We start from the raw sequence: 25,719 nt of genomic DNA on the forward strand, positions 1-25,719 counted from the left end.
CAATAAGAGTCAGAGGACTGCCCGAAAAGAAAGGAGAGAACTTGAAACAGATGTTTGTAGAAGCTTTCAGTCAAGCGGTGGGAGGTCCGGGACTCAATTTTGATTGGAATATTCGAAAAATCTATCGCCAGAATTCGCGTGTAGCAGAGCAACGACAGCTTCCAAGAGACATAATTATATACTTTTTTACAAGAGAATCCAGAAATGCGATCACTCAAAAGTTTTACAATAACAGACTCCGAATCGATAGCCATGATTTGTTTGTCTTTAAAGAGATTCCGCTCCAGATGCTGCAAGCAAGGAGAGGCTACACTTTTTTAACCCAAGAACTTAGAAATCGTCAAATACAGTACAAATGGGAAGCTCCAGTTGGAATCACAGTTACACTTGAAAATCAAAGATTTCGTATTAATTCTGTTTCGGAAGCTCGGGACTTTTATTATAAAACTCTGAAGGCGGGGCTTCCTGAATCACTCGGAAATGCGGAAGGACAAGGTGAAGGAAAGACAAGCAGCAAGTCACTTGGTTACAAGAAGGAGGGAGTTGTTCTCCCCCTACTGGAGAGGCAGAAGAGCGGAAACTGAGGATTTAGTCATATTTTCAAAGCAGCGGGACACGTGGTTATAAGGCAGAGGGTTGCCTTCTCTTTCCGGAAGGGCAGAAGAGTAAAGAATATAGATCCAGCGATGTCTTTAAAATACTTTCTAAGCTTTTGGACTGATTAAAACTTTAGGATTTCTGTTTGGTATGAAATGGTAAAGCTGTGTACTGATGAGGAATGGAAAGAAGCATTGCTTATTCTAGACAGATATTATACGGGACTTTTACAAGACTTATCTGAATCTCAATCCAAACTGCGCATGAAGTGTTTTCTGTGAGGAAAGCGGGGACTAAGATTTATTTGAATTGCGGTTTGGGATGAATGGAGTCGGGAGGAGTGGGGCAGAAGGGAAGGTGGAGCGGGATATCGAGGAAGGGATCTTGGGATTGAACGAAATGGTATGGATTTTGGGCACACATTTTACAGATTTACATGCTTGAAGTATAACATAAAAAGCTCAGGATTTTAAAGTGAAGAGCGAGATCCTAATCTTATGCAATTTGGGCTTGGAAGGAATGGAGACGTGAAACGAAGGGTAGGAAGATGAGTAGCGAAAGTATGATTAGACTGCTCTGTATTTGAAGATAAATTGATTTTTGTATAAACTAATATTTGAATATAAGGTTAAGAAAGGCTATTTGGAGAGTCTACAGGAAGATGGGGGTAAATATCAAAGAAGTAAGGGACGAGGACAAAATATAAATGGAATGATTCACACTGTTTAAAATTTTAAGAATGATGGGAGGCTGAGCATAATGCAAAAGATTTTTAATTTTTTTTTTATTTACTTTTTCGTATTTTTTTTTCTTTTTCGGAGCGTTCTTTTTATTTTATTTTCATTATTATTGTTAATAAGATATTTTGAAGGTGAATGGTACTGAACTGTGCCGGGTGTGGGACCTGGGAAGTCGGAGGGGGTTAGGGAGGGGGGTTCATTGGGGGTGGGTGGGTGGGTGGGTGGAGATATAGTTTCAATATATAGAATAAGAAGAAAACACTTGTATACTGTTGATCTTTATCTTTTCTTTTTATTTTTCTCTTTTTATTTTTTTATTTTTTTCCCTTCTTTTTTTTTTTTTAGCGTAATTGAATAGATTAAGGAATAGAGAAATGCACCATAGTGAGAAGTAGAGGAAAGGAAGAGGGAGAAGTAAGGAGGGAGGAAGAGGGGAATGTAAGGAGGATGAGAGGGGAAGGAGGGTGAGGAAGGCGAGAAAGGAAGATAGGAGGGGAAAGGGAAGTAGGAGGGGTGATCGTTGGAGGGAGAAAGGAAAGTTGGAGGGGGAGAAGAAGGGGTGTATGAAAGTGATAGGTTGGGTTTATGAGTTGTGTTTAGGTTGGGGTTTTTCTTTTCTTATTATTATATTATTATTATTGCAAATATCCAGTATATAAGTGAATGTACAAAATGGAAAATGGAAAATGAATAAAACATTTAAATACAAAACTGCATATTCTGCCTAGTCCAGATAATCAATATATTTAATTTCCCAAGGACAAATGAGCATCCAGTTGAAATCACCTACTAACATTATTTGATCTGCTCTGTTATGAGATTATTGAGATTATTTCCAGTTCATAAATGACCATTTCCCAACTCAGTGCATTATCAGCCCCAGACTTCCATTCATTAAATGGATCTGCCATGATAAATGATATTTAAGTAGAGAAGGAATAAAGGATCACACAGCTTCATAGGTTCCTCCCTATACTACAGAATCCATTGTTTAAACCTTGACAACTTTGATATGCTGGTGTAGTAATTACAAAAAGAGATATGAATAATGATTGATATAACTTCCCAGCACAAGTTAGAGCCATGATTCAACTTATATTGTGTTAAGAACTTAAAAAGCACTTACTGCATGTAATAAAATGCATAAAATTAATGACAATCCCATGTGATTACAGAGGTTTCCAAGGAGTATTATAAATACTCAAGAACAAGAAGTATGAAATAAATTTGATTCATGCAGTAAGAAATTAAGATTCTAACTGTTTTGGGACAGTACAGTGAATATTCTAAAAACACTGCTTTTATATTTGTTATGATTATGAAAATATGCATAAAGTATATATGCAGGTACAGTCACAGGACAAACCGTTTTAACAGTTTTTAATAAAGAACTCTTGAATTAGCCCTAGTATCAATTTTAGATATTGAAAATTTAAGGGTCAACTCAACTTAAGGAACCTCTTCCAAATTTGAGACCCTGTGTTCTACTCCTGCTTTAGGCGTAAAGCCAGCTGGTTTAAAAGAAAGAAAAAACAATAGAGACAAAGCAAAACTAGACAAGAACATAATTTTTTTCTGAATAAAATGGAAAATTCAAAAAAATGTGGCATAAGGTCAGCTGGTGACCTTTGGCCAGTGCTCTTTCTCAACCCAAGAAGAAGGTAATGGCAAACCATTTCAGAAAGTCTTGGCAAGAAAACTTCAGAAACCTGCCCAGGCAGTCATCTTTAAAAAACACAAAAGAGCTGTGCTGATGCAGTGTTTAGACAATATGTGGACTCGGTAAACCACTTAGGGAGGACTGTAAAGCACTGTGAAGCAGTACATAAGTTTAAGTGCTATTGCTAAAAGAAGGATGAGTCTGCTAAGTAGAGGATTACTCAATATAGTAAGTAAATTCTGCTCAATATAATAAGTAAATTCTATCCTAGGGATATATAGGGAAATAGGGACTAAGGTGAACAGGAACATATTCTAGTAGAGGAACAGACAAGTTTTAAGAAGGGACATTCCATTTTAGATCAGTATTTAATCTTAAAACACCCAGTAGAGATATATTCTACCTGTTTCTTAGTTTAATGCACATACTTTTATTGATTTTAAAGGCAGCACATAGTTCTGTTCATGACAGTAATCTGTGGGAAAAGCTGGAGGTTTTATAATTGACTGCCTGCTATTTTTAATATGAACTCTATATGAAAATACATCACGGAAAGTTAGATGCAGCTTGCAGGTATATTTAATAAGTGCGGTCAATACCCAAAAGTGAGTTAAGTAATGCATTCTGGTTCTGTACTATATAACTGTTATATTTAATATTGGCTAATCATTTAAATGCTTTCATTTTTCACCCTCCTAAGATCAAGAAAGTTTTGTTATTATCTTACTGTATCTGGGTAATGCAGTCATTTTTCTCCAGGGTTCCTGCTGGACTTGGAAGAGCCTTCGGATCTTACATTGAAAAGAAATGGTTATTAATTATTTAAAAAGTAAAGTTATGAATTTTAGAAATAACCTAAGACTTATATGAGTGACACTCCATTTTTTAATAGCAGAATGCAATATTCTTTCTCAAACAGCCTAGGGAAATGCAGTTGACAGCTTTAAATTCCAAAGATTTGAAGGTGATAATTACAATCACTTTTTTTAGTGAAAATGCTTTATGAACTTCAGTTCGGATCCTTTCGTGACTTCAGACCACTAGAAGGCATTCAAGCTAAATGTTCAAGATCAGTTCTTTAGATGCTGCAATATGGCAACCTTGCATGGTGAAATTAGAGGTTTATACCTGAAGAGCTCTTTTTAAAAATTGGCTAAAGCTGTTCTATTTTTCTGTGCAGCTGATCCCCTCCACTTTTGACTATTGTTTCCAGTCTATATAAAGGAAGGAATTCATGCTGAAATTAAAATTTCTAGGACTTTCTCCAGATAATCTATATATTAGGCACCAGTTGGATTAGAAAAATGATTGTTTTACATTGAAGCAGTGAATTCTGAAAACCGATTGAATGGGAGGTACTAAATTTATTGATCTATAGGTACCTATATGAGATGCCTAATTTATTGATATCTACAATTAAAATGGTGTACAGTAGGCCAGCAATATATCTTAACTCTACCTAAAAATCTCAGCATTTAGGGCTTTGATATAATTAAATGCTTTTCTTTCTGCTATTTTTGGAGGCAAGAAATAAGACATGTATGGAATGATTTGTAGAACTGGGAGAGTTGAGATAATTAGAATGTCCTTCTTCAATGCCTACTCTGTAGAGATTCTTCCCAATATTCTAAATAATGTCAAAAAATGCTGATCAGGCATATTTATAAATGATGTTGATGAGTTACAATTTCTAAATAGCCTACTAAATTGCTCCCTTTCGAATTGGAGGACATGCCAAAAATATTAGCTGGGAACTATGAATACAAATGAGTATGTTTGGCAAACTGTGGGATAATATTAGACAGAATTTTAATTTTTTGAAGTTATATTTGAATTAATACCAAATATCTGTTTAATTACATACTGTATAAAAACTAAAAGATGAAATCACACTGGCCGATTTTTAGTAGGTGTTGGCCTACATAAGCATTGAGTTTCCCAAGAACCTAGGACTTCATAATGCATCAGCCTATAAGTCTTCACTTAACAACTATTTGTTCAGTGACCAAAAGTCAATAAGAATGCTGGCAGAGAAGGTTGAAAGTGACTGCTGTCTGCCAAGAAGACTCTCTTCATTTTTGGAGGCTGCCTAAAAAAGCATTGAGCATTTGCAGCCAATTCCTAGAAGCAAGAGGGAATTCTCTTTTCTCGGGGAGCTGGCTGCAAATGGCCCATACTAAGGTACAAACGCTCCATACCAAAATCATTGGATTTTGAGACAGAACTTTCTCAGTCAGTCCCCAGAGGCAAAACTCTGAGAGCAAAAGGGCTGACCATTAAAGCAATTTGGCCCCAATGGGCAGATTCCTTCTGGTGGTCCAATCTTTTAACGGGAACCCTGAGTGCTTTCTCTTTTTATTTCTGTTTTCAGATTTTGATATTTTGTGATTTTCACCTTCTCTTCTATTTTCCCCTGGTAGTCATGCTTTCTAATTTTCAACCACAGTTAAATCTGTTGTTAGTCTTATAAACTAAGACCTTATCAGTTTGTATTCAGAAATCAAAATTATTAACGAAGGATCTCTCTTAGCATTAAAGGTTAGAGATTTCTATTAATATATTGCAACTAAATATAATAATCCTGGCTTGTCTAGTTGTAGAATTATTTTAACAAATAATTACTATTGTTTTGACATAACTATTATTTAGTAACAATCAGTCCTTAAACATTAACTTTTACAGGAAATAAGAATAACAGAAATAAGGCCTAATGAGCTTATAATATCAGAGTATTATATGATTCAAGAACACTGTTGCTTCTTTTATTAGTCCCACTCGATTCAAAAAGATACTGTATAATCCTACTTAAGGTATGAATAAAATAAAATAATTTACCCCAGAAACTAAGTTCATAAATGATCAATAGGTGTCTCCAAAATGAAGTTACTGAGATCTTGACCCTCTATCCCTCAGACGAATAACTTATAAGAAGCATTTGCCGAATAAACATTTCCTGTAATAAACATTATCTGGTAATCTACATATAAACCTGACATAAGCATTGCAGAGAGATCACACTAAGCATTATTTTCAAAACTATGTAAACTTTCAAAAACAGTATTAATGAGAGAAGGCCAATAACTAGGACAACAAGCCAGTATAAAAAAAAGTTTAATAATTTCTGCCAGATACAGACAGGAAAGGAAATTGGAGGTTCCTCAGGCTGAAATCAAGAGAAGAGTAAGTACAGGATTGTCAATATTTATGATTTAAACCTATTTTAAGCCTATAAAATTTCTTCAGAGAATTCAAAAATGAACTGGATCCAGGTAGCTTTCTTAAAGTATACTGTATTTGTTTATGTACTTTAGAGCCAATATTTTCATTGTACATGTCACTATGGAAAAATTATATTGAGAAAGCTTTTCTTGTAGCCTTTTTTTTTGCGACCGATGATTGATTGATTTGATTGATTGATTGGTTAGTGCCAAGTCTTACTGATTATTTAAATGTATCTGCTTTGAGACAAACTTGGCCTGACCCTTCAGTTCCTGCAATGGTTCGCTCATCAATTGTTCTAATTGAATCCATTTGTCTTGCTGTAAGTCTTTCTCTTCTCTTTTCTCCCATCTTCCTCAACATTATAGATTTCTCAGGAGATTGATGGCAAATAGATTAAATGTTTTGATGGTATCCTATTGTTGGTGAGTCATCATTATTTCCTCAACTGGACATAAACATGGTTCAGATTGGATAATGGTTGCATACTACTATTACTGCTGCTCCTGAGTTTCTTCAACGTGTGTGATCTGGAGATATTGTTACAAGCAAACTCTAATGGTGTCTCCTTGCTTTTTGTATTCTTTGGTGTGGAAAAGCAGCTAGTGTGCTGAGGTTCAAGATATAGGAAGAGTTCTAAGACACTACCTTGTGTCAGCATTCCAAGTATCATGTAGAATTAAATCAGAGTCCAAGGCAAAACGATCCTTAACATTCCAATTTAATAAAGCAGACATTTTAGCACATCTGTGTTAATCCCAATTCTGGAAATGACATCAGAATTCCACCCAGTTAAACGTTCATGATCTTGTCCCCATACCCACAATCCATCACATGGTCCAATCTTCTTCTTCCACGCTGGTGTCTCCGCCCAGCTGCTTCCGGTCAGGTGTCAAAGTACAGAGACAAAAGATGACCTTGGCTTCTAGTAAAGAATGAAAACAATACATTCCACAATCCTACTCCTTCTATTCCCCTCCCATCAACTATACTAATGAAACAGCATAATGAAATAAGAGAAAATGTGGCAGGCCAAAATTCTAAAAGGAATATAATTGCACACCTGACAGGCTGCCTCTCCTCAGAAGAAAAGTGTTTCCTGAAAAGAGAACAACATAAAAGTTAACATAAAAAAAATTAACCACCTACTTCCCCCTCCAGGGGACCCTTTGGCTTATCTGGAAACTTCTCATAGAATTGTTCTACTAACTTTTCCACTTTTAAGTTCCAACTTTTCACCCAAGTGGCTTCAGACAAAGGGTAACCCTTCCATTGCACTAAATACTGTAAGCGACCCCTATTCAGCCTGGAGTCTACTATCTTTTCCACCTCAGATTGTGTTTCCCCTTCTATCTCTATAGGAGGAGAGAAAGCTTGGGTGGATGCTCTTATGCTAGAGCCAATTACTCAGTTCTTGTGTGGACCCAATGGATCTCAGGACCTCTCTCCAGAAATTGACTGTGAACTGGACTCCGCGGTCTGAAACGATCCTCTTGGGCAATCCGTACAGGCAATAAATGTGTTTCACAAACATTTTTGCTAATTTCTTTGCGGACGGCAACTCTGAGCAAGCGATGAAGTGCGCCTGCTTGGAAACCAAGTCCATAACTGTCCAGATTACTCTGTTGCCACTGCTGTCTGGGAGTTCCACGATGAAGTCCATTGCGACCTCTTCCCATGGTCTGTTAGGGCTGGCCACTCGTTGTAGCAGTCCAGGAGACTTCTCCAGCAGTGGTTTCATTGTTGCGCAAGTAGCACACCTTTTTAAGTAATCCTCCACCTCTGATTCCATCTTTGGCCACCAAAATTGACACCTGGCGAGGTGGAGCATTTTAAGGAATCCAAAGTGGCATCCTAGTTCCGCCTTATGGCTCCACTGTAGAACTTCCAGTCTCAAACCTGCGGGGAGGTACAGTTTGGACCCCTTCCAGACTAATCCATTTTCCATCGTTAGGATTGCCTGGTTGTTGTTGAGCCACTGGTCTGTTGGGAGTGCCAATTTCATAGCTGTCATCAGCTTATCCTGGCTTCCATTACTACCATGCTGTGGTTTTCTCGACAAAACTTTCCCCAACAAGTTTTTGGGTACTTGTTGGACAGCTGGGGTTTTTGTCTCCACTGCAGGTTCTGGGCTCTTGGAGTCAATCATCCCTGGCTGGCCCTTTTTCTCCATCGGTGGTAGCGGCTCAACCACCATAATCAATTTCCTACCACCGTCTTCCCACTTTATCGTAGGCTTCCACTTGTCAAGCCATGCAAGCCCCAAGATTATTTTCTCTGGCATCTCTGGAGCAACAATGAATCTGAGAAGCTCGCAGTGGCGGCCCACTTGTAACTTCACCAGGTCAGTTACTAGCGTGGTTTGGGCCCCTCCAAATAGCCTTCCATCTACCTGCTCAACCTGAATGGGACAGGCTAGAGGTCTTGTGCCTAGTTGCTTGACAATCAATGTGCTGATTAAGCATCGTGCGCAACTGGTTCTCACAACTGCTTCAACTTCCCCCTCCAACCCTGTCTTAGGCACTTGGAGGTTGACTTGGAAGGAGAAGGGGTGGATGGGTGCATTCACCATTGGGTCATCTTCAGCATTTTCCTCCTCCGAGGCCTCCCCCTTGGTAGGACTTTTCGTCACTTTAAGTTGGGGATCCTCTTCCAGAGGGTGTTTGCTTTTTTCCTCCTCCAAGCCCTCCCCCTTGGTAGGACTCTTCGTCACCTTAAGTTGGGGATCCTCTTCCAGAGGGTGTTTGCTTTTTTCCTCCTCCAAGGCCTCCCCCTTGGTAGGACTCTTCATCACCTTAAGTTGGGGATCCTCTTCCAGGGGTTGTTGGCCCAAATGACTCTTTTGTGGTGGCATCTGGGGCCTTCTCTTTTCCGCCATGGCAGTTGGTGTGCACATTTGTGGCAATGGGGCTGGAGCCAAGCACTCTGACGCTTTGTGGCCAAGTTGACAGCAAAGGTGGCATTTTATTGGCTCCCACGAGGAAGGGGACCTAGTTACATCTCTAAACTTAGGAACTGCCTCATCACATTTTTCCACCATCCATTCTGTAGCTTGCTCCTTGGTAACCCCTTCTTCCATTGTTGAGAACCTTTCTCTGTAGGAAGGTTGGGTAAGAACCTTTTGGGGCATTGCATGGGAGACTGGAACCGGTGGAGAGGTCAATCCCTCAGTTGGCCACTACCCAGTTGTCTGCCATGGTGCCATCTGTTGAGGAAGGGCAGGTACCAATTGGAATCCCTTCCATCCATGACCTGGAATTAAGACCCATCCCGAGGGTGCCTGATTCACAGGTTGCAGTTCACCCAATGATGGATGGTTAGGAGGGTTTATGTGCCAAGGGCCCCTCTGCTGGCTTGGAGGACTTTCCCATGTTGATGGCCCAGGAGGTGCCCACTGGCATCTTAACCATCCATACTCTGGGAAGAAAACTCAATTTAGTGATGCTTCATCCACTAGCTGCAGCCCAATTTCTGGTGGCTGGCAAGTGAAAGATGCTGGCCAAATCCCTTCTTGTGGCTGGGTTGAAAATCCCATCTTGATAGGATTCTGTCTTCAACTCAGTTGCAGGGCATTGGTTCATTTCAATTATCCCCATTTGGAAGGAGTCAAAATCTCCACTCCAGGGTTTTTTCCAAGCCTTGGCTGGGAGGAAGGAGGGGCAGTATGCACTCATGTTTAGTTGTCCGGAATAGTCCGGGAAGGCCATCGGAGCTGACTGCGTGAGGGTGGCTGGGATCTCCATTCATCAGATCATGTGGCCATCCTTTCTCCGCGTTGAGAATAAGGTCCTTCATTCCTCTTCTTTCCATCCCCCACAGGCTGGGCTTCTTGCCAGCGGCAATAAATTTTAAAAGCGAAACTGCTTCACTTTTGAAGATTTGCAGAGAAGCATCTCATCTCAGCTTCTTATCTCAAAAGGCTTGCTCCTAATTGTTCGCTGATATTTTACGCTGACCGGGTGCCTCAGCATTGGGAAAACAGCAACCCTCACCACCACCACCCCCATGAGGGAGGGGTGCTGGTGATTTATTTTGAAGAGAGAATTGGGATAATTTCAGCGTTCCAAGTATCATGTAGAATTAAATCAGAGTCCAAGGCAAAATGATCCTTAACGTTCCAATTTAATAAAGCAGACATTTTAGCACATCTGTGTTAATCCCAATTCTGGAAATGACATCAAAATTCCACCCAGTTAAAAGTTCATGATCTTGTCCCCACACCCACAATCCATCACATGGGCCAATCTTCTTCCACGCTGGCGTCTCCACCCAGCTGCTTCCGGTCAGGTGTCAAAGTACGGAGACAAAAGATGACCTTGGCTTCTAGTAAAGATTGAAAACAAGACATTCCACAATCCTACTCCTTCTATTCTCCCTCCCATCAACTATACTAATGAAACAGCATAATGAAATAAGAGAAAGTGTGGCAGGCCAAAATTCTAAAAGGAATATAATTGCAGGCCTGACACCTTGCTTTTATATTTAGGAAGCATGGCTGGCTGGCTGGCTGACTGGACTGTACGGGAATGAGCCTCACTTGTTTACATAATATCTTCTGTGGTGCGAGTTAAAGAATAACCTTTGAGAATTGTTTGCTTGAGGTCGGACACAAATGAAATAATAAACAAACAATGTCATTCCTCTTCCTTTGCCATTTATTCCTCTGACCCTAAAGACCCTAAATAACAATGAATTATCCTAATTAATTACACACTAACAAATGTAGATTAAATTAGATATATACTGATAGATAGATAGATAGATAGATAGATAGATAGATAGATAGATAGATAGATAGATAGATAGATAGATGATAGATAGATAGATATGAATGGTAGAAGTAAACATTAAATATATTCAGAGACACCTAAATTATTAGAAATGAAACTTATGAGACAAAATAACTCAAATCATTTTAAAGACTGAATGTTTAACAAGAAGAAATTGTCAATATGATTGTATCAAAATCATTTGATATTAGACTATGGCATATTCAATAATATAGTATTTTGAGATGAGTGGTTTCCATTCCATGTTGAGATTTGAGATTTCCCACTAGTAAATCATTAAATAGTTGGAGATGCAATGAGGATGACGTTTCATTAAAAACACATTTTTGCTACTGTATGTCCTTAAGTTACCTTCTCGGAAGAAGTAATTACATATATTATTCTGACTTTGAGGAAGATTTATTACTGCTGGACATCCATATTTTTTCTAAAAAAAACACCTACATACCTATTACATAGATAAGGGAGATAGGGTCTGTGCCATTCTATTGCTAAGAGACTTGTTCTTCCATATTAGAACAATAAATTTATGGCCCCCAATTACTCAGTGGATTGAAGACCAGATGTTGTTTGCCACCAATGAAAATGTTGATTACAAGTGTAGGTTATACGTATATGGATAATAATAAATAAGGTCACTTAGTAGAGAACTAGAAACCTTCCATAATAATAAACATATAATAAAACCAGAAATACCACTACCATTCTAGTGCTTGCTTACTACTGTGACATCTGATTGATTGACCATTCACTCTTAGCATGCAGCTTGATATCATCCTTGTAGAGATGGTGGCTGATCATGGTTATAGTCTTGAACTTGAACCATACCTAATCCTTGTGATTATGTGGGTAAGGGAATTCAAGTCTACACAGAACAGAAACAGGGACAGTCCATCTTGTTATATGCTAAACTTGAGGGCTATTTTTGGGAGTTGTCTAGAGTTGATTTCCAATGTTGTCTTCCAGAATTCTGTTGAATTTTTGAGGAAGTTGAGATTTATTTTGACACCTAGTCTTCAATGTCAAAAGGAAGTTCTCTAACCACTCTGCTATCTAGCTGTTGCATATATCATTTTTACCACTCTGGGGCTGTTACAAAAGTTTCTAATTTGTCATTTCTCATATTGTGATAAAATATCAAACTTGCTGGCTTCCATGATCACCAGTCTTTTAGCTGTAAGGTCCAGGAAGACTAAAAGGAGGACTGGATATATTTATTTCTACCAACTTAAGAGCAAAGCCCATGCTTATTGCCTCTTTAACACATATGGCTATGGCCCTTCTCCTCCAGATTGACTTGGTCCTGCTTTTAGCAATTAATGTTTATCTTATCGCTATTGCTAAGAAAAGCTGAAACCACTGCAGTATGGATGGAGTTGGAACACTAAATTAGTAAACTCCTCATGGGTCATCCAAATGCCAGGGTCTTACTAGGGGGAGATTTAATGCTAGATTGGGACCAGATGATTACACATTATATATGAAATATCAATGGCAAATAACCTTAAATTTTGTATATCCAACTGCTCTTGGGCTGGCGACTATTCTGGTGAGATTGCATTTATGGCAGGATCCAAAACCAGCACCATTTATTATATCCTAACCTCTATGGATTTACTTCATTACTAGAAAGTTTTAAAAGTCCTACCTTATCTAGAAAGCAATCATCTACCTTTCCATGAAGCCTTTCATCTGGCAAATGCCCTTTGGGACCAATTTATTCCTGCAATTTCTCCAGCAGGCCTTATAAGATGTTGGGTCAAATGGTCCCAACAACTTGACTAAAAGGTGAGGAGAGCCCTATTAAAGGGCAAGTTTTTTTTTAAAAAACACCATTCAGCCCTTATAACAGCCAACCCTTCCCAAGCTCTACTAGAACTATATAAAAACATAGTTCATAAGCTACAACCACAACTAGCACATGACTGGAATTTCTCAGCTGAGGCCCTGCATCGCCTCCAAACCATGATTTGACAAGGCTTGTGTTTTGAAGCCAAGAAACCTCTCACATATATATACACAGATATACAAAAGCGAGACTGGGGATAGCAATAAAACAACTCTTAGACATCTCCTTACACTCAAAAAACAATTTAAGCATTTGATTGCTCTTAAGAAGAGACACGACACAAGTCCCTCCTGGGAACAGCTTATTGAGGCAGCAAAGCAAAAGAACTCTTCTCTATTCTGGCATCTAATAGCTAGTCATTCTGACATAATTCATACCCTACTAGAAACACATATACCTCCTACAACTTGGGAATTTCATTTTTGGAGCAAAAGTATAAGGTATACAATGAAGGATTTACCTGAAGCTCCCCCCCCCCCAAATTCAATATCTCATTGGCCAACTCAGGACTAGGAGCTGACTTCATTTCTGCTGAATTATTAAAGAACAATTTGGAGTGGTGGATACCAGTTCTGGTGACACTATTCACTTACATCGACTCCACTGGCCATGTCCCAGAAGACTGAGGCTTGGCAATTGTTGTCCCAATTTTTAAAAAGGGAAAGAGAGACGACCCTCTCTTTACCAATTAAGACCAGTAAGTCTGCTAAATATAATCAGCAAACTCTATGCCAAACACTTCCAAGGTAAATTAAAGGAGTGGCTGGATCTTGAATACTTGATCACTGAAGAGTAAGACGGGCTTAGAGAGAGGAGAAGAATCATAGACCAATATATTTGCAGTTACAGCAAGAAAACAAGTAGTGAAAGTGAGCTGGTAAACGTATACTGTTTAACTTCTTTGAATGGAGAAACAGCACTTCTGGAAATCCCTGAAAAACAGGGGTTCCCCAAACCTTTGGACCTCAGGGACCACTAAATTCATAATTTTAAATCCTGTGGACCACTAATAAGATCTGCCAAATGGCTGGCTGGCTGGCTGGGTGTGGCTAGGTGGACATGTTACTGGGTCGGCATGGGCAATGATGTCACTCACGTCGAGGGGCACCTTGCCGGCCTTTACTTGTCCCTCACCTCCCAGCCAGTCCTCACCCACCCAGGCTCCTTTGGGCCCCAATAGGAAGCAGTTGTTGGAGCTAAGCAGCCACAAGAAAGAGTTGGCAAAATAGCTGGCTCAGTTCAAATTGAATCCAACCAAGAAGGAGGCTCAGCAGAAGCACCTCACTGAGGACTACGAGCATAGGCTTTCCAAGCAGAGGGAAGACCTGCAGGAATGCAAGTCCATGTACCAGTGCCTGGAAGCTCAGCAGGCTGAGATGGTCAGCTAGTTTCAGGCCATGATACAGTCCCATTGGAACAAGGCCTTCCGGCTCTTTGCTACAAGCGGCACTTCCCTCCAGCCTTCGCCCAGAGCCCCGCACCAAGAGGCTGAAGCAGACCCCACGTCGGAATTTCTTCCCCCCTTCAACCAGCACAAAAAGACCCCGAAGGGGGAGACTCTCTGGCACAATAAGTTCATTGCACATATCTGGCCCAAGAACCATAGTGGCAGCCTCTGCTTTGCTGCTGCTTCGGCTGCCATTGAAACGGGGAGGGAGGGCATGGTATTTGGGAGGGGTTTACTAATTGTGCTGGAGGAAGATTCTGGAGTTCTGCTGCCTGTCGGATTGCACATGCGGAGGAGGTTCCCGCCAAGGCCAACGGCACCGACATTCCATCTTGGTGATGCCTTTCGAAGTTATCTCACACCTGACACTTGGGAGAATTATGATTGGACTGCAACTGGGATGCCAAGGGGTGGGGAATGGGTTATTTATATATCACCAGCTTTCGCGCCTAAATAATCAGTCTTCGCTTTGCTACGCTTCTAATCATTTATAATTAGTAAAAGTACACTTGATTTCTATCAATGGACTCTCGTGGTTTTCTTTCCTAATTATTCAATGAAGAGGTGCTGACACATAGTTTGAAGACCGAATAAAGCTCTTTAACTGATTGATAAGAATTACATTGATCAAGTGCTGTGCCAGCAGAAACACCTATCTATCTACTGTATTTCTCTATCTATCCCTCTACCTTTCTAACACACACTCTCTCTCCCTACCTACCTACTGTAATTCTTTATCTCTCTATCTATCCCTTTATCTCCCTACCTATCTACTGTATTTCTCTCTCTCTCTATTTCTCTCTATCCCTCTACCTACCTACCTATCCTCTCTCTCCCTACTTACCTACTGTATTTCTCTCTCTGTCTCTTTCTATGACTCTACTAGCAACCTACCTACTCTCTCTCTCCCTACCTATCTACTGTATTTCTCTCTATCTCTTTCTATTTTTCTCTACCTACCTACCTACCTACCTACCTACCCTCTCTCTACCTACTTACCTACTGTATTTCTCTCTCTGTCTCTCTTTCTATCCCTTTATCTACCTACTTACCTAACTAACTACTCTCTCTCTCCCCTCCCTATCTACTGTATTTCTCTCTATCTCTTTCTATTTTTCTCTCTCTATCCCTCTACCTACCTACCTACCTACCTACCTACCTACCTACCTACCTACCTACCTACCCTCTCTCTCCCTACCTGCCTACTGTATTCTCTCTCTCTCTCTCTCTCTCTCTCTCTGTATCCCTTTATCTACCTACCTACCTACTCTCTCTCCCCCATACCTATCTACTGTATTTCTCTCTATCCCTCTACCTTCCAACCTATCTACTCTCTCTCTCTCCCTATCTATCTACTGTATTTCTCTATCTCTTTCTATTTCTCTGTATCCCTCTATCTACCTACCTCGCACTCTCTCTCCCTTCCTACCTACTGTATTTCCCTATTTCTCTATCTCTCTCTGTTTCTCTCTCTCTATCCCTTTATCTACCTACCTTCCTAACTACTTTCTCTCTCTCCCTACCTGCCTACTGTATTTCTCTTTCTCTCCCTCTCTATCCCTCTATCTACCTACCTACTTTTTTTTTTTAAAGCCTCTTCAAAACCTTGGTGTGTCTTAAACTCTGGTGCGTCTTATACTCCGAAAAATACGGTTATTATATATTGTTTTTTATAGTGATAATTTCTTTTTAATTTTTATTACATGTTAATTATTATGTTAGTAATCAAAATGTGCATACTCCCCATTTACAGCGGGAGCATTTCTAGAATGTTTGTCTACTTGGTTGAATGAGACTAACAAAATGTGACAACTATCACAATCAGTTGAGGATAAAAATAAATGAGCCTGTTCAACAGAAGAAACTGGGCTACCTCTATTATATGCTTCTGGAGTGATCAAGTGATGACAGGAAAGTAATAAGTGAGACAATAATAGTAGGCATGATTTAAAACATGTCAATTTATTGTTACATATCTGAGGGGAATGGAAAAACAAAAGTATTTAAAAAATGTTTTAAAGGAAATAACTATGGTAAATTTATAAATTGGCAGTGAACAAATCTTTTCATTGCCCAACTAGGTAACATCATCAGTGTTAGTGTGGGATTTGCTCCCTCTTTATATGCAGCAGTTGGCCCTGCCACTGTTGATGGAGGTGTGGGTTTTTTCCTGGATAGTTCCTTGATTAGGCTTTTTTTTTGTTTGATTGTTTGTTTAATTCCTGTTTATCTGTTTGAAACAGGTGGAGAGAATGTTTTTCAGTCTTTTACAATTTATTTTAGATTTTTTAAATTATCTTTTTGAATGGTCTGGAAATGTGGTTTATCTCCACTTGGCTATTGATGGCTGATACTGAACATCTCTCTGAACAGGGTACAGGAACCATTGAGGATCTAAATTCACATTTATAAATATCTGCAGACAATGAAAGCACCTTTCAAAATGCAATTTCATATTGTGTTCTGTGGTATCATTATGGAGTCTCTAAAGTCAACTCGTCCTCTTGAGGCTTAGCCTTGTTGAAGAGTTTTTCTATTTTGTAGCATGTTCCTGATGCCTTTTTTCTTACGATATGGCTGCATCAATCACATCATTGCAGTAATATAGTGTTATTCCACAACAAATGGAATGGCCTGCCTGCACTCAACATACTTTGAACAAAGAGCAGGGAGAAATAAGTCTCTCTTCCAAAACTTTAGAGTGGCTTGAAAAAAATGAAGTGGCTTCATAATGTTCAGCAGAGCATTTATTAAGAGTTTAAAGAAGTATAGGATTGTTCAGTATTAGAGCTTAAACTACTGAAATATCATCAAATGTAGTCTTCATGTTTTCAGTCAATGGTGCTTTATATTAAATATGGAAAATTCTGGAATCAGGTTCATCTGTTCAGAGTCTACAGAATTAGTCAATAAATTATTTATAAACACCAATTTTCCTACCTTTCTCTTTGAATACCTTTACCAGATGGAAATATTTACACCAGATGGCATGTATTTTAATATAGATCTCCTTTAGACTGTAATTCAGGTTTTTTTTTGTATCTGTGCTTTATTTGAGAATGAATTTGTGATACACCATCTCTAAACCTGTAAAAAAAAATATGAAAGATATATTTTTATTTTTTAGTAACATTTAGTTTTTTATATATATATAGCATGATAAATCCACAAAGATCATTATTTGCTTTTGGCTTTGTTCACACATGTTTGCTAAGTCAAATGATTATACTCATCAACAAAGTAACATTCTTTATGAAACAGGTGCCACAAAAGCAATTCCACCTTAACACAGAAGAATGATCATCCTTTTCCAGTTGATGCTTTATCTGTGGCCAACCAACAGTGCTATAGATGAAAGACTTTCAAAGCCCAACATCATCTTGTTCATGGTTGATGACCTTGGCATTGGAGACTTGGGATGCTATGGAAATACAAGTCTAAGGTTTTATATCATTCTTAGTAATTTATCTGTGTTATTTATTTAAATAGATAATCTACAACATTCTGGTTATTTTGTTTGATGCATGCAAGTGCCCACAAATATCTCTACTGCATGGTGGAATTGCTATGCTTAAAACTATACAATGTGAAAAATCACAATAGCATAATCAAGTAGTTGATGTTGCTTTTTCTTTTTAAATTAATATTTGAGAGAAAATGGATGTATTTAATTATATACTCAATTTATTAAAATGTGGTTTGTGAAATACATATCTTACAAATACATGTTAAATGTATTAAAAATAAATTCATTGTGGTAAAAATGGAAAAAGGAATCTATTCAATTCATTATAATATTTCTGAGAAGAGTCACAGGAAAGACAGAGAAAGAAAGGAAAGGAAAGGAAAAGGAAGGAAGGAAGGAAGGAAGGAAGGAAGGAAGGAAGGAAGGAAGGAAGGAAGGGTGAGTTAGAAATGCTGTTTATATAGCCTTGCTTAACCGTTTAACTGTGACAGGAAACTCAGAACAAAACACAGAGTATATACATAGATTATACCTAGCAAATTTAGAAAAAAACTGCCATCTACTGGCTGAATACTTTTGTAGTTGCAAATTATACATTCTAACAATGTATTCCAACACCTCCACTCAACAACTACACCTTATATTAGTTCCATTTTGGATGTTAGTTCTATAAATCTGTTTCTTGTACTTCTTGTCTTTCTTCTTCATCTTCTTGCTGCCCTGGCTATCCACAGAGCTGTTGCTGTTGCTGTCTTGACTCTCTGAGGGACTGGCACTGGAGTTGCTAGGGCTCTGGCTCCAGCTGACTAGGGGACCAAGATGGTAACTGCAGTCTCTTTTGGCTTCTCCTTCCCATCTCTGGATTTTAATGCTACACAAGCAACATAGAAGAGATGTTTGGCTGGTATGCCTTTATTGCTTCTGGTGACTCTGATTGAATTCTGATTGAAACCTCTTGTGACCTGATTTGTTCTTTTACAGCATCTGGGTAGTTTGTTTTGATTTCTATTTCCATTTTATTTTGTTTCTTATCTTCATGTGACACTGATGCGGAATTTCCCTCTGTTTGCAGTGTTTGTGTTACTTCTTGAAATTTTGAACACACAGAAGTTTCATCAACAGTTTTACATTTCTACTGATGGTTACATTGTTTGTGTCTTGACGTAGAATTCAGTATCCCTTTTGAGATTCACTGTATTCCACAAGTACACCTTCCTTTGCGCAAGCATCCAATTTTCTACGCTTTTCTTTTGGAATGTGCAATAGACTTTGCTTCAAAAAAAATTATATGCCTTAAATTTGGGAGTTTTCCATTCCACACTTCATATGGAGTTTTCTCAGTTGATTTTCCTGGTAGTCGATTTTGGAGATAGCATGCAGTCATAGTTGCATCCCCTCAGTATGTAGTTGGCATATCTCCCTAAAACAGCATGGTTCTTCCACTCTTACATAGAGTATTGTTCATTCTTTCTGTAACTCCATGTTGTTCTGGGTTGAATTATACAGTAGCTTGAAATATGCCATGCTTTCTGAGCTGTGTGTTTCACTTGTATATTCAGTTCAATTGTCTGTGCGGCACTCTGCATTTTGCCAAATTTGTTGTTTAGTATGTTTACTTAAGCTAAATAGTGTTCAAGTTTCTTTGGTAATTCACTTTTCTTGGATAACAAACATAGTGTAGTATACCAAGAAAAATCACCTATAAAAGTGAGAAAATACCTCTTCTGTTTTCATTGGACCTTAAAGATCTGGATGCATTAAGTCCAGAGGGATTTTTTTAGCTCTGCTTTTACTCTGCTTTGGAAAGGTTGTTTTTTTTTTTGTCATTTTTCATTTTATACAGCTGGGGCATTTCATTAATTTTTATTCCACTTGCATAGTCATTCTCAGTTAATTTATTATTATGTTAGGACTTCTATGTCAAAGTTGTCTGTGCCATGTGTGAATGCAGTTTGAATGTTTTTTCTCTTTGGCTGTATTAACTACCTGATCGCAGTTCAGCTGATAAAGTTCATCTGTAATTTTAGCCTTTGCAAGTAAGATAACACAACTGTTCCCTTTGAAGGTCACTACATTGCCTTGTTTTGCGAACTTCTTCACTGACAAAAAATTAGATTCAGGAGCAGGGACATACATGGCATTTTTCACAAGAGTCTTTCTGGTGACACTGTGAGAAATAGGGCAGTAAAGAAAACCATCTCCTATTTCTTCTGATTCTATTATTTATCCATTAGCTGTGGTGATTTTTTTCTGTTTTATTATGGTCAAGGTGAATAAAGACATTTCTGTCATTTGTCATGTGACTCATAGCTTCCGAATTAACACACCAAGCTTGCAAAGATGAGATGCAACTTTTGTATTGAAAAACATATCCATTATCTGAAACAAAATCAGTTTCTTCCTTCACATTTTTGGCATTTTGTAGTTGATGCATTCTACCTTTCCAGATTCTGCAATCTGTTTTTAAATGACGCTTTTCTTGCACACAAAGCATTCACATGTTTCTTGCTTTATGTAACTGTTTTTATTTCTATTTCTTGTCTTTAAAGCAGACTCTGTGACAGAAGCACCATAACTATTAATGCTTTCTGTTTTACACTTATTTTCATTTATAAGCTTGCCCAAAACGTATTCCAATGCATGTCCAGGTGACGAACTGACTGTACACTTTTTTCTATAGTGTTATATATGAACAGAATTTCTAAGAGACAGACATTTGGAAAGAAAGAAAGAAAGAAAGAAAGAAAGAAAGAAAGAAAGATAGATAGGCACATCGCCTACTTGAATTCTCTCTTGTATTGGGATCTGTGGTTCAGAACTCTTTTCAAATGTTTTTTTCTCAGATGGCGTTAGATTTCAAATTTCATAATTTACTTTTCATCATCGTCAAATATTACAAGAATTGAATTCTAGCACAACTAGAAATCACTATATTTACAAGTGATTTGAAACCCTATTCATTAAAAGTAAGATTCCAGGCAAAACATTTCATGTATTCATAGTTCAAATAACACAGTCTTCACACTGTATTTTGAATATATTGAACTTTCTTTCTGGCACTAATTATAATTATGTACATACTGTATTTCTTTGTTTATGACATATTTTCCCAGTATTACCCATGTTTTCCCCAAAATAAGACGAGTTTTATATTTGGGGGCTTCAAAATAAGCACTAGGGCTTATTTTGGGGGGTTACTTTTCCCCTTTACTGGAGGCCCACAGCTTCACTGCGAGGCAAGGGAGGGTGGAGCTGTCCCACACACCCCACACCAGCTTACCTCAGGGCCCCACAGCCAGGCCATAATTTAGCTCATGGCAGCAGCTCTAGCATCCCCATCCAGCAAGACCCCATGTGGCTGCCAGCCAACTTCTTCTGTTTGTTTGTGGCCACAATGGAGCAGGCAAGCCGAAACACGGTGGCATGGAGTGGGCAGGAGGTGAATGAGGGAGGCTTGTCTTCATGTCTTCCAGCTTCCCAGTAGGTCATGCAGTGCATTGGGATCATCTGTCATCGCCCCTGTTCCTTTGCCTCCATCTGCTGCTGAGACCGCTGCACAAAGGCGAACCTTCCAAAGTTGCCTGCCTGCTCTGGCCCATTGACTCTCAGTTTTTTGTTTTTTTTAATAGCAATAGCAGTAGACTTATATACCGCTTCATAGGCCTTTCAGGCCTCTCTAAGCGGTTTACAGAGAGTCAGCATATTGCCCCCAACAATCTGGGTCCTCATTTTACCCACCTCGGAAGGATGGAAGGCTGAGTCAACCCTGAGCCGGTGAGATTTCAACCACTGACCTGCTGATCTAGCAGTAGCCTGCAGTGCTGCATTTAACCACTGCGCCACCTTGGCTCTTTCTGTGTTCTATGCAATGCATCCAGATCAGGTGCCTCCCCCCACCTCTGCCTCCACCTGGTGCTTGGATAGGTAATAACTCACCTGCACACACAGGCTGCAGCTGCTGTCAGACATTGTTCCTTGCTTCCTCCAGTGCTGGCCATGCCCCCACCATTGATGATGACCCTAACTAGGGCTTATTTTTGAGTAAGGCTTATACTAGGATCATGCTAAAAATCAGGCTAGAGCTTATTTTCAGAATAGGTCTTATTTTTGGTAAAACTGTGTGCATATTTAATATAACTTCCCATCTCTCCAGAATTTAATCACAGATGAAAATAGTGATGGGAAATTTGCTGTATGAGTATATGATCGACAGATGTTTTAAAAACATAGTATTACTTCAGTAGTTTCTGCTTCTAATGCAGACACACATCTACCAGCCTCTATATTAACCCAATGAGCTTTAATATAAATCCACAGGGTTTTCAAACCTCATAGGTAACCTTTGTTAGCCTCTGCTTAGGCTATGCATCCAGGTCATACTTAATTCTAATGCAGCCTATTCAGTCTACATATGGTTGATCTTGAATAATTTGTTTAAACATTAATTTATTTAAAAATTAATGCTATAATATAATATAGTTACCTTGACCATGACCAGTTTGAACTAATTTATACCTAACATATATTATATTGTCATTTTTTGATTTGCAATATTTATTTAGCATTTGGTTCAGTTGAGAATTTTTTTCTTGTTGCATCAAGTTTTACTTATAAAGGAACTAAACTTTTTAAAGGCTGTAAGATCAGAAAAGATAAGATCACATAATTCTGTTCCAGAAGGGACCTGTTTTTTAAAAAATTAGGCAGCGACATGCAAGTTGTAATAACTAGGCTGTTATTATTTTTTTAAAAAACTATTTTATTCATTTGTTATACATTGTTGTTGCATTTTCATGCTTTTTCATCCATGGTTTATTTTGCTTACTTATTAAAAGATAATGTTTTCATAAATAAGGCTGAAAAGATGATCCATTTATCAATGTGCTAGACCATTTTCAAATAAATAAACTGCTTTGATGTTTAAAGTTATTCACATAAATAAGATAAGAGAAAATACTCTATTAAGCTCTCTGTATATACGTTTTTTTCTTCTGTTTGTATTTGATAGGGTAGTAGCAGAGATGGAAGAATGTTTTTTAAGTAGCCTGAATTTAAACTTTATGTACTGTCAATGCACATGTTTTTCTTCCAGAACTCCCAATATTGATAATTTAGCTAAAGGAGGCATAAAACTAACTCATCATGTAGCAGCTTCCCCTTTATGTACTCCAAGTAGAGCAGCTTTCTTGACAGGACGATATCCTATCAGATCAGGTAACTAAAGTGTTTAGATGTTTACTTTTAAATATGAAAAAATATTGTATTTTTTAATTTACAATTACTATGTGAGTGTGGACTTTTCAAAGAAAACACACTGTATGTTATATTTATCACTTATTTAGTGAGATTGCTGACTCTAGTAATTATTACATGAGACAGGTGTTCTATTCTGTGTCTGAAAGTTTTGGAGCCAAAGGAGTGTTAAGGTGAAGCAAACACTTCCTTTAATGTGTTGATATTATAAGACTGAATATTTCTCTTTGTGGGAATATACATATACAGTACATGCACCTCTTCCACTAGAAAGTACAACACTTTTGTAGCATTTCATTCAGAAAAATCTGGGCAACAGAGTTGGAAGGGACCTTGGAGGTCTTCTAGTTCAACCCTCTGTTCAAGCAGGAGACCCTATACCATTTCAGACACATGGCTCTCCAATAGAGCTCCCCCAAGACATTCCACTTAATTGTTCTTTCAGAAAATGTAGTTCTATTGAGGACTAAATGTTGAGTACAGGCACTTACGAACCCATCTGCTGGTGATGCAGTATATCCCATATCTTACCAAGGAATAGTTTTTAGGCCTGCAAACTGACAAAGAGAAAGCCTACATTAATGCAACAGGGATTGGTTGATTATGTGCCATCAGGTTATTTTTTATTCCTAACAACCACATAGATAGAATTTTCTCCAAGATAATCTATTCCTAATCTGTTATTTCAGTTTTTCCAACAGTGCACTTGTTGTCACTTTCACTGAGTTCATCCACCTTGCTGTTGGTTGTCCTCTTTTTCTCTTTCCTTACAAACTATTTGGAGAGGGGTACCTTATTTTCACTAATGCTCTTTACACCTCTTTTCACCACTTTTGAATGTTTTGCTGTTTTCTATGTGGTAGATGGGAAAAGAGAAATATGTGTTTAGGTAAAATCACATTTTTTTCACAGATAATGGTGATTTCATTTCAATTGCAGTTGCATGAAAAAGCTAACCCTACTCCCAAATAAATAGTATATTTTAGTGAATCCCTAGATGAACAAATTCACTACATGTAAAGCTTTAATTTAAATTAATCAGAAACAATTAATCAGAAAAAAATGATTTAATGCCAATAATAAAACAACAGATTTACAGATTTAGCAATCTTGACTAGTCACTTTGAGTAGGAAGGTAATGTATACATTGCATAACACAAGCAACCCACTTGCACAAAACAATTTTCACCAGAGTAGAAAAAACCTTAACAGAAAGATAATGGGAATAAATGCATTTGTAGGGCTTTTTTGAATGGATGGCATGACCAGCCTGTCATATCTCAGTGACAAAGAGTTCCCCAAATATGTTGCCACTGCTTATTGTCTTGGTCCACTAATCTGATGGATTTCGGAGACAGATCAGCAGGGCCAGGACTTAAAACTGATTCGTAACACAGCTGCTTCCATACAACATTCTCATTCATACAAGAGAAGGCAACTTTTCCTGTATGCTTTAATATAATGAGAAAAGTTGAGAAGTAGAATAAAAATTAAGTAGTTAAGGCATTCAGAATAGAATATTTTCAGGCTATACCAAGCATCAGGCCCCAAAAGCCAATCATAACTTTTTTCCCTCCAATGAAAATTTTACTGTTCTTGGGAATGTTCAGGATTGAAAATATTCTAAAATCCATCCTTTGCAGATTTTGCCATCTTGCTGAATATTTTTTTTCTTTTTAGATGTCCCACTGATTAGAAAATAAGAGCTACATTATTGCTTTTTTCAAAAGATTAACAACAATAGTAAACAACTGGAGCAACACTTGAATATCATTGGCATTGCCATAATCATGGTCAATTGCAAAAAGCAGCTTTATTTGGAACAGCTTAAATACTTTGACAATGCCTTTAATGAACAGAATAGAATATTCTTTATTGTCAAGTGTGATTGAACGCACAAGGAATTTATGAATAAACTCAGTGTACATAAAAACAACAAAGTAATATAATCATAAGATATTAATATTCTATTCTATTCTATTTAATAGATTTATAGGCCGCCCAATCCTGAAGGACTCCTAATAATAGAAGGTAATAGAAAAGATAACGTCCTTGTCATCTTTTCTATTACCTTCATTATTAAATAATAACATCTGCCTATCCCAGGTCTTTGGCAAGGACTCACTAAATGGATGACAATGCCACCTACAGTTTAAACATCTGTCTGGTTTTGTGGCTAATAATAATAATAATGGAATGGTGGTAAAAGTATACATATTAGCATGTTGCCAACTCCTATCAGGCTTTAATAGAGCTCATAATGCTATGGGTTACAAAATCTGCTCCTCAATCATAAAAAAGATGCTTAATCATTCTTTACAACAATACCTGGATATGGGTGAACTTTTTTTTTGTTCTGATCCTAATAAAAACAACCAAGCTCTAGTATTATATCAATATGCCATCTATTTTTCATAGATAATCTATAACATGTTGTTCTACTGTTGCTTTATTTACATATATATAATTTAATAAACATGACTTATTTTATGTTCAAATGTTTAATTATGTTAGGAATGGCTAGTCTGAATCGGCTTGGAGTCTTCTTATTTTCAGCCTCTTCAGGGGGTCTGCCTACTGAGGAAATAACATTTGCAAAGCTTCTACAACAGGAAGGCTATTCTACAGGTCTTATAGGTAAGAGTGATCGATATAGATGCATATTTTTCATTGTGTTTCACTTTAAATATGTGTGCTT

The 25,719-nt window shown here is 38.0% G+C and overlaps 1 protein-coding gene across 4 annotated transcripts in view; it reads left to right on the top strand.

Annotated features, from left to right (window-relative positions):
* STS (steroid sulfatase) overlaps positions 1-25,719 on the top strand; it is a 132,618-nt gene that overhangs the window by 16,870 nt on the left and 90,029 nt on the right. For 2 of the 4 annotated variants that reach the window (XM_087726691.1, XM_087726693.1), the window contains exons 2-4: positions 17,564-17,744; positions 22,861-22,982; positions 25,536-25,658. In XM_087726691.1, the coding sequence (XP_087582817.1) occupies positions 17,599-17,744; positions 22,861-22,982; positions 25,536-25,658 (391 nt within the window). In that variant the 5' untranslated portion in view covers positions 17,564-17,598. Of the gene's footprint in view, positions 1-17,563; positions 17,745-20,560; positions 20,735-22,860; positions 22,983-25,535; positions 25,659-25,719 lie in introns of those variants that run through there. The other 2 variants (XM_087726694.1, XM_087726692.1) reach the window with 2 other exon arrangements.

The sequence above is a fragment of the Thamnophis sirtalis genome, unplaced genomic scaffold (genome assembly GCF_051295495.1).
Source record: "Thamnophis sirtalis isolate CommonGarterSnake01/CBP01778 unplaced genomic scaffold, rThaSir2_p1.2 scaffold_12, whole genome shotgun sequence".
Lineage (NCBI taxonomy): Eukaryota > Metazoa > Chordata > Lepidosauria > Squamata > Natricidae > Thamnophis > Thamnophis sirtalis.